Source organism: Penicillium angulare, assembly GCF_028827245.1.
Source record: "Penicillium angulare strain IBT 27051 chromosome Unknown utg000002l_segment0_segment0, whole genome shotgun sequence".
Lineage (NCBI taxonomy): Eukaryota > Fungi > Ascomycota > Eurotiomycetes > Eurotiales > Aspergillaceae > Penicillium > Penicillium angulare.
Genome location: NW_026623161.1, coordinates 1,016,724 through 1,032,501, shown reverse-complemented (window position 1 = coordinate 1,032,501; position 15,778 = coordinate 1,016,724). Strand labels below are relative to the sequence as shown.

Here is a 15,778-nt window from a genome sequence, read left to right as displayed (position 1 = left end):
GAACCTCAAAAAGTGCAGAAGACTACACTCTTCTTTCTTCTTTCTCGCTCATGATCTCTTAACTATCTGCATCGGACGGACGTTCAGGCACTGAACGGAAAACAACGTAATCATTATTCGAGATTTCCGTGGCCGTAGACTTTCCCGGGGAATAGCTCCTTGGGGTACGTGACTCCATGCGTTTACAAATGATGGTTGAAATTTTGCTTTCGTAAATAATGTAATAGAAAATATCAACCCTGCCCCCATCTAGTGAGCACTTTGCGTGGAGATTCAATTGCCACGGGCAGTGGTGAGCTTTTTTTTTTTTTTTTTTTTTGAATTTGCGTTGTGTTGATGCCGCCAAAATCCTGGTTTTATTAGACAGCGATGTTGTTATCATTGGGCTTACTTGGACAGAGCGACCAGAACGGACGTTGACATGATATTGAGAAGTTCAATGTCGTCAAAGCAACACCCCGGGGGTTCGATATAGTCTCATAGAGGGTAGACTTCCATATGCAATCAATGGCGGAAGATCCCCGAGAATGCATTGCATCTTGGAGGGCTTATTTAGGTATATTATTTACGAGAAGATTGAATATCGAAGCGAATAGCATCAGAAGAGCTCGGAAATGCAGAGATTAATTTACACGCTTTAAATTGCAGATGACAATATATGTACAGCATTACCTAGTTGCTTCCTCTCCCGCAAATGCGCTAGATTTTCTCAGTGATTTTGATAGCGGTTCGGCAACCCAAGCGAATCGCATCAACCAATGGATCATATGGCTTTGCTTCCTTGGAGTCGTGAGCAACCGCATGGTCCAAGTGCTCCAGCTCCTCATCACGAATCCTCCGGAAGGTAGCAAGCATCTCCTTCAATTCCTCATCCAGTTCCTCCCCTCGACGCTCAGCATCCGCCTCCCATGATAGAATCTCCCGAACTTGGTCATTGTAATGCGATCCGATCTCCGTCTCCACAGCCTCGGTGCAAGCCATAGCTGCTTCGCGGCTCAGCGCAGCGGTGGACCAACCCAGGAAGGTAGCTGCCACCTCCCAAACAGGGTACATTGCTGTCGGACGAATTTGGTGCTTATGGACCAGGTTATTAAATGTCTTCAGGTGTCCTGCTTCCTGGTGGTACATATGTTTCATCAAAGGTCGGAGGTGCGGGTGGGATCGTACGATCTGAGGAGTTTGAGCGGTATAGATGAGGGTGGCGGCGAGTTCACCTGCTTGATTGACACGAAGTGCGCTATCGAGGTACTCGCGCTGCTCTTGATTAAGGATGTATCGAGGCTTCGGGTTGCCAGAGGTTCCGGTTGTAGATGCATGTCGGCGTTGAGCTCGTAGAGCTGTCGGTGCGAGGAAATCAAGGAAGATCGAGGAGGAAACTCGGCATGGGCGCCGGCACTGAGCTAGGGCGTATCTTCGGAAAATATGGATAGACTCCATTATGGTTATGAGTCGTGTTGAGAAACTTCGAGGGAATATCTCGTTGCTATTCGGAAATTGACGATCCCGAACAGGCAGAAAGCGGTCTTGGCGCAGACGCGCGCTTGGAAGTCTTGGCATCGGAACGTCATGAAAGGCAAAGGCCAACTTTGCGACGGCATCCCCGAGGTCACTTCTGTGGTCTCAACATTTCACTTCAACTTCACTTTCTGTCTCTCTTACTCGGCTTGGACAGTTCGTCTCGTGTGGGGCTCCTTCGTTCGGATTAGTGTACAGGTCTTCAGTGACTTTGGCTGCCCGCGCTCACTCGAGTTTGCCTGGGGTGTTTTGCGCCTCCCTAGTCACCCATTAAACAACCACGAGACGCCTGCCTTCACCTGCTATAGGGGCAAGGCTCCCGAATTATATATCGGGACGGGATAATTGAGACTTTCAAGTGGAAAAGAGAGTCTGTTTAGACAAACACAGTCAACATGACGGATGATTTGGATGACGAGCTCCTGGCTTTGGCAGGTGACTCTGAGGAGGAGCACTCACCTCAGCCAGAGGATAAAGATGGCTCCCCACGACACTCACGAACTTCCCATTCACCACCAACTTCACAAATGAGTCGCAAGGATACTGGAAGACGTGGATCCCGGAAGGGAGCAAGAGACGATCACGAAGAGGATGGCGAAGTGTGAGTCCACAAACCCCCTCCTTATTCCCCGTTTGACTGTAACTAACTCATGGTTTCCTTTCAGCTCCGAGGCTGAGTCCCACGATTCACTCCAGTCCGCCCCAATGTCTGAATCCGATTCTGAAGCAGGCGGTGCCTCTGATGAGGAAGATCGCCCCATTTTTCCCTACGATAAACTCTACTACTCAGCGAAGGAGAAGCAAGAAATCATGGCGATGCCCGAGATTCAACGTGAGGAGATGCTCTCCGAGCGCGCTCAACAGGTTGACCGCCACAACCAGGATCTTGCGCTCCGTCGACTGCTAGCATCTCGAGAGCGCGAGGAGAAGCGGGCTGCTGCCAAACAGGCTAAACGCAAGGCTGGATCAGCTGGACTTGACGAGAACCAGCGCAAGAGTTCTCGACAAAAGACGACTCTTGGTGGACGCAAGGTCGGAGAAACCTCTGCTGCCATCGACGCCTACAAGCGCCAGCGTGAGCAGAAGGGTAAACGTGATGAGCTTCGTCGTCGTGGCCCTACTACCTCTCGTCGTCGGTCACGCACTCCCGGCTCAGGCGAGTCGGATGAGGATGGTGAAGTCGAAAGTGACCTTGAACTTGATGATCGTGTTGGTCGTTCACCATCTATCCCTAAGGATGACCCCCCTGCTGAGCTGCGAGACATCAACCGCGCTCGTGTGGGCCGCACCAACTTTGGACAGGTTTGCTTCTATCCTGGATTTGATGACGCTATCATCGGTTGTTATGCTCGTGTCAACATTGGGCCAAATTCGGAGACTGGGCAGAATGAGTACCGTCTCTGTCTGGTTACAGGTTTGTTTCCCAGCATGATCTATTCCGACGTCATACAGACTCTAACACGTTCTATTAGGATTCACACAAGGCAAACCATATGCAATTGAAGCACCCAATGGCCGCTCGTTCGTTACTGATCAGTACGCCAAGCTGGCACATGGAAAGGCTGTGCGGGAATTCCCATTCATCGCTTGCTCTGATTCTGCTTTCACAGATGTATGCTCATCTCATCATTTTTCCTTGTAACAACGAACTATTTCTGACATTCAAACAGAGCGAATACAGCCGGTACCGAAAGACCATGACTGTTGAGGATTGCAAAATGGCTACTCAAACTCAGCTTGCTGGCAAGGTTAACGACATCAACCGCCTCATCAACCACCAGTTCACAGCCGAAGAGCTCTCTGAGAAGCTTCGCAAACAAGGTGCCCTTGATCAAAAGAGGAATGTCCGAAAACGATTCGACTTGGAGAGAGATCTGAAATTCGCCAAGGTCAATGGAAACGACGACGAGGCTGAGAAGTTGCAGAAGGAACTTGACGAACTTCTCAACCCCAAACTCTCATTCGGTACCACTATGAATAAACCAGTTGTGGACAAGGGACTCAGCGAAGCCGAGCGTGTGCACCAGATCAACATCCGCAACCAGAAACTTAACTACGAGAACGTGCGCCGAGCTCAGATTGAAGAGCGTAAAGCCGCTCGAAAGGCCGCTGCCGCTGTCGCCCGAGGCGAGGCAGTTGCTGATCCCTTCATGCGTGTCCGCACTGTTGCTAAGACTCATCATGATGTGGCTGACAAGCCCGATGATATCCCCAAGCCGGAAGATGCAGCTCCCATCAAGGTTGAAGAGTCTAAGCCTGCCGTGGATGCCCCTAAGACATCAACACATAATCCTGGCCTGACACCAAAGAAGAAGGGCGGTTTCATGATCAGCTACCGCAACACTGACGATGAGAACATCGCTGCATTGGATATGGATATCGACATCGATATCTAAGTTTGAAGCCCTTTCGAAATATTTGTAATTCTTTATTCTTATCCTTTTCTTCTTCAGAGACAGCTTTCATTTTCTTTCGAATGCGGCATATCATTCTCGCCATCATTAGCAAGGCAAAAAGACTTGATTGATTGAAAACAATAGGCATCTCCTTCTGTACACATAACAAAACCCTAGGTATCTTTCGGCGGCAGGGGATTACGATATCAACTTTTTTTTTTTCGCGATTACTTGTTCCTCTTGTGACCTACTTTGAATCGGCGCGGCGTCCATTCTCGTTTAAAAACCTTTTATTCAACTTTTGTATTACGAGCACAATGGCAATGGAGCATGAGAAGCGTACCACTCTGCAACAAACAACTTTCTGTCAATTGGCCTAATGCCTTCTTTTGGTTTCATTACTATTGTATTATATGCAGACTCTATAGAATTATATCTGAACATCCAAGCATGGCTTAGTTCCCCTCGGAGATGGCTAACTGTGGAATCGCGATGTGTGGGCTGAACCCTAATTCCACTATTTACACCCGATCACTGGCTCCCCAGTGGCCTTACTACTCCTAATTAGCAGAAAAAAAAGGGCGGGTATGTGATTGACTTTCTTCATCCTTAATAGGATCCGAATTACCCATAGCTCTGCGGTTCGAATACACCCAATGGCAGTCAAGGACGAGATCGTTTATCTTCAAACCCCCTTTACTGACCTACACAGAACGATTCAAAATGGCCTGTAAATCAGTTTTCCGACTTCACGATGGCATAAAAAAGAGTCTTTACTCGGAACACCCCCAAACAAGACAACTTGGACCGCATCCCTTCAGATGTGATGGGAATCATCTTCCGCCTTCTCCAAATCCCAGACCAAGTATGCTTCTCAATGAGCTGTAGACATGCATTCGCATGTTTCAACTCATTCCATAGCCTTGAATCATCCGAAATATCCAAGCTCCTGCCAAAGGAACCATTACTAACTCCATTCGTCGTACCGTTCTTTGGTAATATCACATCATTGAGAAAACAGTCCATGCACCGACTTCAAAATGACCAGTGGAGATACTGTAGCCAGTGTCGCAATCTACATTCTTACTCTAAATGGCGAGCTATACGCTCTAAATGCATAATGCCCCAAAACCCGGAATTCGGAACTCCAAAGCTGAATATATATACCGTGACCATCCCGACAAAAGGGTGTTATACACCATATATCGGGAATTTTCATATCTGTTCATTCAAAGCCTTACATTCGACAAGAAGATTCGCCTTATCGAAATATTACAAACCATGTCTTCCACTGATTACAGTCAAAGCCCACTAACGGTAAGGCAATAGGGCTTAGGGCTATATAGTTTTAATATTATGTCATCATTCATAAACGGTACAATCCATTTACGGTACATAGTTTACTTGGGATGGGAGGGTGTACCGTTAGTGGGCTTTGACTGTACGCGGATATCAATGCTCGAGACCCACCCGGGAATCCCATGTGGCTGTGTACTCCGACACCCGACAACGGGTTCTTTTCTCTCTCACACAAATGCAAATTCACAGGCCATCGATATGTAAGATTTCATATTACAACAACTCTCTGGCTCAATAAGAGAAACAATAGTCTCCAGGTATGATATGAAATGATATGAAGAGTCCAGAATCAAAACCTTTGCCATCACACCTACTAAACGTAACGTCTATTATAAGTAAAAAACCGGTTTCAATTCAAAATAATGCAGCCAGTTAGCTTTGAGCCAAGACCTTTGAATAAAGACAATATGGTGCTTTGTCCAGAAGATAATCCTGGGCAGTGGCTGAAGAACTTTTTCTCGGAGAATGGTTCAATTTTCTCCACGAAGGGAGGCTTTAATTCTTGCACCCGGACTGGTCAATGGGGTGGTTGGGGGAAATGGATTACTGGTGAAGGACCAAAGTATTTCGCACTCGAGATGACAAGAAATCTAGGAGATAGTAAATGGCCGAACAGGGATTGGAGACGAATTGTTGTGAGTAGTACGTTCATCACCTGGGCGTTTTGTTGTGAATAAGGTGTTAGGAACTACTGTTATCAGCTTTATTCAGTTGTCTTGTTTTGTCTTTTTCCCCCGAAATTTTGGATTTTGGATTCAATTAACTTCTAAGTTGATACACGAAAGCGATATTGATTAGTGAAACACTGCATAGGGCAACAATCTACAATATAGTTAGATTCCCTTTATACCTATTAGCTGTCTGATAATTTACACGCCCGAAACCGGGCCGTAAGATAGGAGTTCCAGGTGGTAGTAAAGGCCTTTTTATATGGATTGAACAGCATTGACAGGGTAAAAATTGCATTGAAAACATACATATAGTCCGGGTTGGTTCATGAGCCCGGTTGGAGAGCAGTGATATAGCCTAGAAAGCATTGTCGTAGGTTCAAAAGTTTTGACACTGGATAAAAAGCATTGACAAAATGCTTACTACGGTCCGGACTCCACTCCTTATTAACCCCGGATCTAGAATACTGACACACGAGAAAAAGCATTGACACCACACTATATAGATAGGGTTCCACTGCAAGTAATTTATGCAGCGACAAGCTTTGACCGGAGCATTAATATACTATTTACACGTGAGATAGATCTTAGTGTCACATAGGTCGTTCTTCGACCCAGTTTAAAAGAATATTCTTTAGTAGGAAAGACATTTAAAAAGCTCTAGGTAAGGTCTATAGATAGAACATGAACCAAAGAGCCAGAAGCGTCCAATATCCTCCATTACGTAGTGCTCTTGAGATCTGCCCTATGGTGTTGCCCTTATGTATAATCATTGTCTCAGCTAAAGAGAGACAATCGACGATCCCGAGGATATTTCGGGCCTTAAAATCTGGTTATGCTTTTCAGACACGAACTAGTTTGTCAGATCTGCACACCGAACATGTCCTGTGTGGTCTGCGTGGGGCAGCTGAGAATTACGTGAGAGGATCATCGCACGATCATGCCATTTGCAATAGGTGATCTAGATATTAGTGGGGCAGAGCCAGATCATGGTCGGTAATCCTCGGGGCTATGATGAACGCCAAGGGCACGATCAGATCCATAAGGCCCCCCTGACGACAGGGGAAAGGACGGAGCTTGAGTTTAAAGAAGCTAATTTTTTAAAAAGAAAAAAAAACTTGAAATCAATAATGCATTCAACAAAGCTGCTCGTTTAATTAGAGTGTAATAACTTGCTCTCTATATGCAAAAAGTATAGACTGCACTGCGCCAAAATCCTCGACGGAATGAGCCTTAAAGTCAATGCAATAACAGCTGTTGGGCTGCTTGTATACGTGAGTCGATTCTAGAAACGAGAGCAAATAATTATAATTTATCTAACGACTGATCTCCAGAGCATTGCCCTTGTTATCTACCGACTTTTTTTTCATCCATTGTCAAAATACCCAGGACCGCGATTAGCAGCCATCACACATTGGTATGCAGCCTTTTATTCATGGCAAGGTGATCTTCATATAGTCAGTAAAAGATGGCACGATCACTATGGTTCGTATTTTCAATTGCCTTCGGACTGTATTCAGAATCCAGACTAATTCCTTAAGCAGGTGACTTCGTCAGATTCGGTCCAAATGCCTTGTCTTTCAACACTCACACTGGCCTTGAAACCATCTATGCAGTCAGAGCCAATGTCGTCAAATCCGAAGGGTATAGCTCATTGAGCGCCAGTCGACAAACACCGAACACACTAACTGTTACCGATAAGGCCAATCATGGCTTCAGGCGGCGTATCCTAGCTCAGGTGTTTTCCACCGAAGGAATCAAAGCCATCGAAGAGCGTCTTCTCATTAACGTTCGTGACTTTGTGAATCTACTTGGACAACCAGGAGATGAGTTCGGGAACATTAAACCTGGAGTGGACTCTAAAAATGGCAACGGATGGACGAGCACAAAACATCTTGCCCCGATGTGTGATTGGGTTACATTTGATGTGATCAGTGACCTTTGCTATGGGAATGACTTCAATATGCTGCATTTACCTGACATGCGGTGGTTTCCATCTGTGGTGCTGAAGATCACACAGCGCGGTATGACGGTATGGGACTCTAAGCTTACTTATCATTTGCAAAACGCTGACAGCATCATAGAATCTTGTGCAACCAAAGTTTTGCAATTTGAAAATCGATCGATTCTTCATGTCATCTAAATTCAATGACATCGTCAATGCAGGAGCTAGGATTCGTGAACGAACCCTAGCCCGCATACACATGGGCAACGACATTGAAAAGAAGGATTTATTCTATGCTATGATGAACACAGCAGATCCTAAAACTGGCACACACTTCACGAATAAGGATCTGTGGGTGGAATCCATGCTACTGATGACTGCCGGTAAGAGAAATACTTCCTTCATTCGAGAGATCATGATTAATGATATTTTGATGATAGGCGCCGATACCACAGCAACAGCAATGGCTGGTACATTTTTCTTCTTAGCCCACAAACCCAAGTTGCTCGCGCGCTTGATACGTGAGATTCGCACCACTTTCGCCGACGAAGAACATATCCACACAGGAGCGCAGCTTAACTCTTGTGGGTTTCTCCAAGCGTGTATTAACGAAACACTTCGGCTCGCGCCATCTGTTGCTGTCACTATCCCACGTACGGTGCTTGAAGGCGGCATGATAGTGGACGAGGAATTCCTTCCTGCGGGGACCATGGTTGGCACAACAACATATGCAATTCAACGAAACCCAAACTATTTCACTAAGCCTGATGAATTTTATCCAGAGAGGTGGATCGTCGATTCCGAGACTGGAATAGATGAGGAAAGTATCAGAATCGCTAATCAGGCGTTTTGTCCCTTCAGTGTTGGGGCGCGCTCTTGTGTAGGGTGGAAGCTTGCTTGGACCGAACTGAATGTAACTATCGCGCGAACATTGTTTCGATATGATATGCGATTATCTGAAGATGCTCGGTGCTGTGGCAGAAAGCGTGACGACTGTGACTTTCGATTGAAAGGGTGGGTGACTTCAGCAGTAGAAGGCCCTTGGGTGCAGTTCAGACCTCGAATTTGAGCCAGAAAGCCGGTGGTAAAAGCCCAAATAGCCAGAGCTAGACTTGTTACGTTGTCAAGATATAGATTCATGAATGGAAAGAGAGTCCTATATACCTGGTGCAAGTTGCTCAATATGCAATGGGGTATTCAAGTTTTCTTCGATGTAGATGGCGCAGATTCTTCAACAAACCTGAAAACCCGCCAAGGCATTGTGTTGTCGACCCTCCGTGGATATTTGGATGCTTCCACCAAAGCATGTAACTCTGAGTCTTTGTTGTTATCCTCGGATGCATGTTTGGGCGTCGTAATATATTCCGAATCATTGAGTTTGAGAGACTCCCCGGTGGATGAACCAAAGCTTGTCCACAAGTTCAAGATAAAGTCTGCCATACCTCTTGCCATCCCCAAGCCATTGTTTCTAGCCATTTCGTAGATGCTTAGGCAGTAATTGAGCTTTTCACATCGCCGCAGAGCGATATAAGGTCTGGCAATTTGAGTGAGCAAGCCTGTTAAAGAACCGAGGCCCCAGGCACCATGCACACCTGCAAGGCAATACGGCAAAGATCGACAGATCTCATCGGCATAGAATTCTGACATTTTATGCCCGATAGATCTTTCATTGAGATATATAAGTTCCTCATCAACGGACCCCGGCGAGACCAGGTTTAGAATCCTCTGGATTGTGTCTTCAATGAGAACCAGTAAAGTCCAGTAAGCGACATGCAAAGATGCGCTTCCCAAGTTGGAAAAAGAATAATGTGTGCCAAAAGGGTAATTTGAGGGATCTTGCTCAGTCGTAACGGGTCCATCGGGTTGGTGAAACGCAGGCTCAATAACAAATTTTCTTCGGGCATACCATGAGAGTGCCTGTTGTCTATAATCAAGGCACGCATGCAAAGCCGGCTTAGCTGCCTGCCAATCGGACTTGTTTCTTGTATTCCATTCAGATACAAGATCCGAAACGGGTTCGAGAAAACGGAACAATTCGTCAAGTAATGTGTCTTCCTCTGAAGGTTCGCCACCTAAAGATAAACGGGTGATGCTACTTTCTACCACCGAAGCAATCTGTGCAAAAGTCAAATGAGTCAGTATTGAAATTTGATACGTAGAAGATGGGTTCAAATGACAAACAATTGAGAGCCTTCGTTGGTCACGAGTTAGTATCTTCATGACAGGCGTTGATGTTTGAGCCTCTGTAAGCTTTCCGAGACAAGCATTTGTTCCATTTATATGTGCACTGAAAGCTCCTACGCCATAGGGCGCATACCAAAGCTGAAGGACGTATTAATAACCAGAAGGAAAAGAAATACATGGATGTATTCAATGGTACTTACCTCCAGCATTTGGAACATGATAGTAGCAAAAACGACCTCCTCGCTCCACTCATTGCGTGTAATAATATGCAACAAGCGCCGAATAGATGAATTGTACCACCATATTCCTTGCTCTACCAAAGTGTCATCATGTTCGACCTTCCCGAGGCAAACCAATGATATAGCAGTAACCGCCCTTTCGAGCATTTGAGATTTGTTCGAGAGTTGCTGAATATGAGTGAAAATCTGATACCAAGCGTCTTTATCAAAGTATAAATCAATCCCAGATGCCTGTGGGATATCCATGGGAAAGCAAATGTTGATATAAGTTGAAGATATTTGTACACATTCCGTAGGGCCGGAGTCAATGGCCAGAAACATCTTCGCCGGTTGCATTCGATTCACAGCTCGATTAGAGGCGATATTTGTTTGAATCTGTTTTGAGACTCCTGATTGGGAATTCTCGACGAAAATGGATCTCGCCTCATATCCCGGGCAATGGACACGTCGTCTGATGCATCGTCCACATTGAGGTTCTTGTAAGTCACACTGATAAGACAATTAGTGGGATGATCTTGCTAATGTACAGTGGTACCCACCTTGACTTTGCTATTTTTACAGTTTCTGCATGCTTTTGAAGTCCAAGGAATGCCGCCCATATCGTGACCTTCGTGGTATGGGATGCTGCGGGGATGATAGAAGTGGCAGTTTTTGTTCTTTATAGTTTTTGATCAAATATGCGTCACCGCGTGATAATATTGTAGAACAGACAACCTGACGGGAAGTTACTGCTCCAGGAGGCAGATGATGTCAGCGATAAGGTTATGGATGCAGGGGTTGTACTGGTTAAGGCTATATCCCAGAGAGCCTTGGAGTTCATTGATGTGATTTGGCCCCAGCCCCAGCCCCACCTTCGCCTACGCAATACACATGGTCACTTCATAGCCACGAAAATAATCGGTTATAGCTCGTTGAAGTCTGGTGAGCTAAGCTTTTTGAATTGATCTTGTCTATAGCCTTGATTAGTATCAATTTGCCCGTAATATCTTAAGGGATGCTAGCTTTGTAAAGTATCAGTGGTTCCTCAAACAGGCATCGGTGTTTTGTTGTCAGATTTTGGTACTGTTCATGAACAAATCATGACTCGGAACTCCTAGCATACAGCTAATTCCCATTAAGTAAATCGGTGGTATGATCTGCACAAAGCTTGATGTGCTTGAGAGGAGACAGTTGAAGAAACAATCCAAGAGAGAAGCTTACTGCTTTATTGACATTTTTGACACCTTAAAGCCTTAGAAAGCGGGTCTAGAAAGCGATAATAGTTATAAGGAATCACGTGGGGGTCCTAGCAACGCGAGGCACGCGCATCGCGTCCGGACTATGCACATCGCCCTTGTTGAAGGACCCGCACATTTGACCCTTTCAACTTTTCTCTAATTCAATTGATTCCCATGATGAACCATTTCTACTCCTAATACCCACTTTCACGATACCCTTTGCCAAATATTACCACACAAGCGAAATATGTCATCTACATCTACGCCACGCTCGACGCGTTCCTCGTCACCAGGTGATGAACCCAATATGCTCACGCCTGGGCGAAAGATTAAGGCCATGATGGCCAAATTCGACAGTGATTCAGAGTCAGACAACGAAACCACACATCCCAAAAACACAATTCCGAAGCTGGACTTCGCATCCAAAAACACGACTGCTGCTCAGCTTGGAGAGGAAAATCCATTAAGTGACGAATCCGACGAATCAGAAGAAGAGCAGGAAATCGTTAGACCAAAGGGCCGTATGGCATCTCGGATGCAGGGCGGCAATAATCAGTCCGAAGAAAAAGAAGACTCCGCTTTTGCTCGATTGTCCAAATCTTTAAAAAACGAACGAGACCAAGCGAAGAAGGTTCACGAGACGCCAGTCGCTGAAGCTGAGTCCGAGACCAACACTTATTCCAGCGATGACGATATGCCCATGACTGCACCAAGAAGGAAGAACAATGCGACTCAATCACAATCACCAGAACCTGCGAACGACCAATCCAAACGACCAGCACCTCGCGCTCGGTCCAATTCACCGCTATTCGTCGAAGAGGACGATGAAGATGAAGCGCCCGAAGAAGGCCCTGACCCATCGATTAAAGGCAACACCCGATTCCTTGCACTTGTAGCTAAAAAACGCCAAGAGCGTGAGGAACGAGAAAAAGCGGAAGCAGAGAAGAAGGCGGCTCGAAGAGCTCAAATGGAGAAATTTAGCTCCGATGTTGTTTCCGGAAATGAGAGTGAAGATGACCCAGGCTCAGCACAAAAGCTCGCCCAGAAAGCTCGACAACCGCGAAAGGCCGGTAAGAAGGCGATGGAGGAAATGCGACAGGAAACCCAGCGAATGAGTCGAAACATGCAACTTGCTCACCAGGCTCAGACAAAGAAGAAGATTACTAAAGAGAGCTTTTTCGCACGATTCAATTTTGGAAAGCCTCAGACAACTACTACTGAACCCACGGAAACTAAGTCTTCATCTACAGCAGGCTCACGACAGTCATCTGATGAAGAGGGCGTCAAGAACCCGCGCGATACTCCTCATACGTCTCCTGTCCTTGGCCCTACTGATTCTGAAAAGTTGGCCACTGTTGCTTCCAACCTAGAACAACCCGAGTCTCGTGAAAATGAAGAGACGACTGCTCCTACGGAATCTGTCACTGCAGAAGCCACCTTTCCCACAGAGGCTGAGATGAAGATACTTGAAAAAACCATGAATATACCTACCCGCCCTGCTAAGAAGGAACCATTTCAATTCACACGCCCTCCGGTCCGAGTTCATTTGTCGCGACAAGAGATTGCTCGACACCAACAAGATATATCCGATAGCGACGATGACCTTGATGTCGTTACATCTCCTGGCAAGGCTCGTAGAGTCGCAGCTTTCGAAAATTTGCCCGCCAGAAAGATGCAAGAATCTGCTTCTATGATCAGACTAAAGGCTCTCGCCCATCTGACTTCTCCGACTCGCAAATCAAGCTCCATGTCTACTGCGGAGCTTTCCGCTTCTCTTCTGTATAAAGCCCGCCAGCAAGCCGCCAAGGAGAGGCGTGAGCGGATTGAGGAGCTGAGAGCTCAAGGTGTTCATATTGAAACAGCCGAGGAGCGTGCTGCCATGGAAGATGAAACGGAAGACCTTGTGGCAATGGCGCGCCAAGAAGCTGATGAGATCAAACGACAAGAGAGAGCCGCCAGGAAGAATGGACAAGATCCTGATGACTCGGAGGATGATGGTGATTACGAATTGTCGGGGTCCGAGGATGAGGAGGAGAGGTCTGGCGCTGAGGAGGAAAACGCTCGAAGCCTTATCGGAAACAACGGGTTTCTTGAACAAGAGGCAGACGAATCGTCTGATGATGAGAGTGAAGCTTTACCATCCGATGCCGAAGAGGAAGCCCCTGGCACTCGACGCAAGCGACCTACTCGCGTTGTCAGTGATGACGAGGATGAAGAAGAGGCACAGCAACAGGTGCCCTCGACCCCCATCAGACCGCCGTCAAACGCAGCACAGTCTGCAGAACGACCTCATTTCCCTGGAATGGGATCTCCCAGCCTCTCTATGGGTCTCACTCAGGCATTCGCCGGCACTTTGGCAGACGATCAAGACGGAATGAGCCAGCCAGCATCAGCTACTATCCCCTTTTCTCTTCCAGATCCCGGCCGACCAGTACCCAGACTTCATCAAGAAGATTCTGAGATCTTAGTTCGCGATAGCCAGGAGCAACCAGACGAGCCTGATTTCATGCCCAATTATCGGCAAAATGTGGTTCGAGTCTCGGAATCCCCAGCAGGTCCTGCATTTTCTCAGTACTCCCAACTCCCGGACCCAACACAGGACGAAGGATTTGTCTTTTCTCCCTTTGATCCGTCCAAACGGTTCAGAGGAACCCCTCCAGTTTCAACTGTCGACACGGTGGTTGTGGGCCAAAGTCAATCACCTGTTGCGCAGCGAAAGAACAAACAGTTGCGCCGAGGACGTGCAGCTGATCTGTCTGTTATTGAAGAGACAGAGGATACAAACGAGGGTGACTTTGAAATCAATCCCAACGCATTCAATGTCATGAAGAAGGCATCTAAGAAAGCGGAGACTCCCTACGACAAAAAGAACAGCAAGGCAAAGAATGTTGTTGACGAGGCAGCTGAGGAATCTGAGGATGAATATGCAGGTCTCGGTGGTAACAGTGATGACGAGGATGACGAGGAAAACGCATATGACAAGCAAATGATCAATGACAACAGTGGGGAGACAGTCGATGAAAAACAGCTGGCTGCGCTCAATGCGTAAGTTCAAAATCCAAAGCATACCTAATTTGAGAAATAGCTAACCATGGCCCAGTGTTCACGATCGCAACAAAGACGAGAAGGATGTTGCCAAATTGCTCAAGGATATCACTACTGGAGCTTTGCGCCGTCGCCGCGGTCCTGACGATGAATTTGACCTAGACGACTCGGACGATGAGCGCCTGTCACGTCGCCGGCAGAAGCAGCGAGAGTTTGCCAAAATGCGCAAAGCCCTTCTAGCCGACGACAAGGTGGGTGAGCTTGCAGATAATCCCAAGAAGGCTGCATTCTTTAAGGCCATCGAAGACCGGGAATTTGAAGATGACTTCGAACTGGAGTTCTTGGAGGAAAATGAAGGTGCATCCCAAAACGAGCCTTCTCAGGATGTTGGCACGGAAGAACAAGAAACAGGCGACGATGACAGCAAGAAGCGCAAACGCCCCCTCGAGCCATCTGGAGAAGATGCCACGAACCGACCACCCCCTAACCTTCGTCGTACTCCTGCTAGCGCTATGTCCAAGAAACCTGCTACATTGGCTGAGATTCGTGAGACGCTATCCTTCTTAACCGAGACACCGGAATACGACTCCTTCCACGAAGATGCCTCCCTCGATGAAGATGAGCTTGCCATTGAAGAAGAAGAAGATGCAGATACTTCCGGAGCTGATGAGGCAGCCCACTCTGATGATGCAAACACGCAACCCAAGGAAGACTTCGCTAAACCAAGCCACCCTCGTCGCACTCGTGGTCCTGTCGTAGACCGCCTCGCTCTGCTCCGCAAAGCCTCCTCGAATTCCGCCACCGGACCAAGCACTGGGTCCGGCAACACCAAACTTGCCTTCCAAACCGGAAACAAAAACGATGGCCCTATTGGTTTCCGACCTCCTCCGCTCCTACGCCGGGTCACCACTGGCTCCTCTTCTTCGTCCAGCACATCAACAACTACCAACCGGGTCTCCAAGGCCGCAGCGTCAGGTCCCAAGAAGGGAGGCGCTGTCAACTCTTATACTGCTGCGCGTGAGAAGGAGCGAGAGAGACAACTTCGCACGAAACAACGCACAGGTGGCTCAAATGTCGCAAAATTGCTGAACAAGCATGCTGGTGGTGGATTGGGTGCATTGGCTGGAAAGGGCCAGTGGGACTGAGTCATCATTGCTCGGACATTTTAATGATTTCTTTACGGACTGTTTATGCATACTTGTACATTGTC

General features: G+C 47.1%; 6 protein-coding genes across 6 annotated transcripts; 4 read left to right on the top strand and 2 right to left on the bottom strand.

Annotated features, from left to right (window-relative positions):
- Positions 1 to 699: 699 nt before the first annotated feature.
- On the bottom strand, positions 700 to 1,437 carry N7478_001854 (demethoxyubiquinone hydroxylase family protein; the record flags this gene model as incomplete). Its single annotated transcript, XM_056918068.1, has 1 exon — positions 700 to 1,437. One exon carries the CDS (start codon positions 1,435 to 1,437, stop codon positions 700 to 702), a length of 738 nt encoding a protein of 245 aa, XP_056783679.1.
- A 129-nt stretch (positions 1,438 to 1,566) lies between these two features.
- Positions 1,567 to 1,860, top strand: N7478_001853 (uncharacterized protein; the record flags this gene model as incomplete). The annotated part of the gene is made up of 1 exon (XM_056918067.1): positions 1,567 to 1,860. One exon carries the CDS (start codon positions 1,567 to 1,569, stop codon positions 1,858 to 1,860), a length of 294 nt encoding a protein of 97 aa, XP_056783678.1.
- A 50-nt stretch (positions 1,861 to 1,910) lies between these two features.
- On the top strand, positions 1,911 to 3,911 carry N7478_001852 (RNA polymerase-associated protein; the record flags this gene model as incomplete). Its single annotated transcript, XM_056918066.1, has 4 exons — positions 1,911 to 2,116; positions 2,181 to 2,929; positions 2,988 to 3,127; positions 3,186 to 3,911. 4 exons carry the CDS (start codon positions 1,911 to 1,913, stop codon positions 3,909 to 3,911), a joined length of 1,821 nt encoding a protein of 606 aa, XP_056783677.1.
- A 3,509-nt stretch (positions 3,912 to 7,420) lies between these two features.
- On the top strand, positions 7,421 to 8,952 carry N7478_001851 (uncharacterized protein; the record flags this gene model as incomplete). The annotated part of the gene is made up of 4 exons (XM_056918065.1): positions 7,421 to 7,427; positions 7,483 to 7,970; positions 8,023 to 8,266; positions 8,324 to 8,952. The coding sequence occupies 4 exons, from the start codon at positions 7,421 to 7,423 to the stop codon at positions 8,950 to 8,952; spliced, it is 1,368 nt and encodes a 455-aa protein (XP_056783676.1).
- Positions 8,953 to 9,080: 128 nt separating this feature from the next.
- N7478_001850 (uncharacterized protein) lies at positions 9,081 to 10,627 on the bottom strand (the record flags this gene model as incomplete). The annotated part of the gene is made up of 2 exons (XM_056918064.1): positions 9,081 to 9,998; positions 10,268 to 10,627. 2 exons carry the CDS (start codon positions 10,625 to 10,627, stop codon positions 9,081 to 9,083), a joined length of 1,278 nt encoding a protein of 425 aa, XP_056783675.1.
- Positions 10,628 to 11,770: 1,143 nt separating this feature from the next.
- Positions 11,771 to 15,713, top strand: N7478_001849 (uncharacterized protein; the record flags this gene model as incomplete). Its single annotated transcript, XM_056918063.1, has 2 exons — positions 11,771 to 14,568; positions 14,624 to 15,713. 2 exons carry the CDS (start codon positions 11,771 to 11,773, stop codon positions 15,711 to 15,713), a joined length of 3,888 nt encoding a protein of 1,295 aa, XP_056783674.1.
- Positions 15,714 to 15,778: the final 65 nt, after the last annotated feature.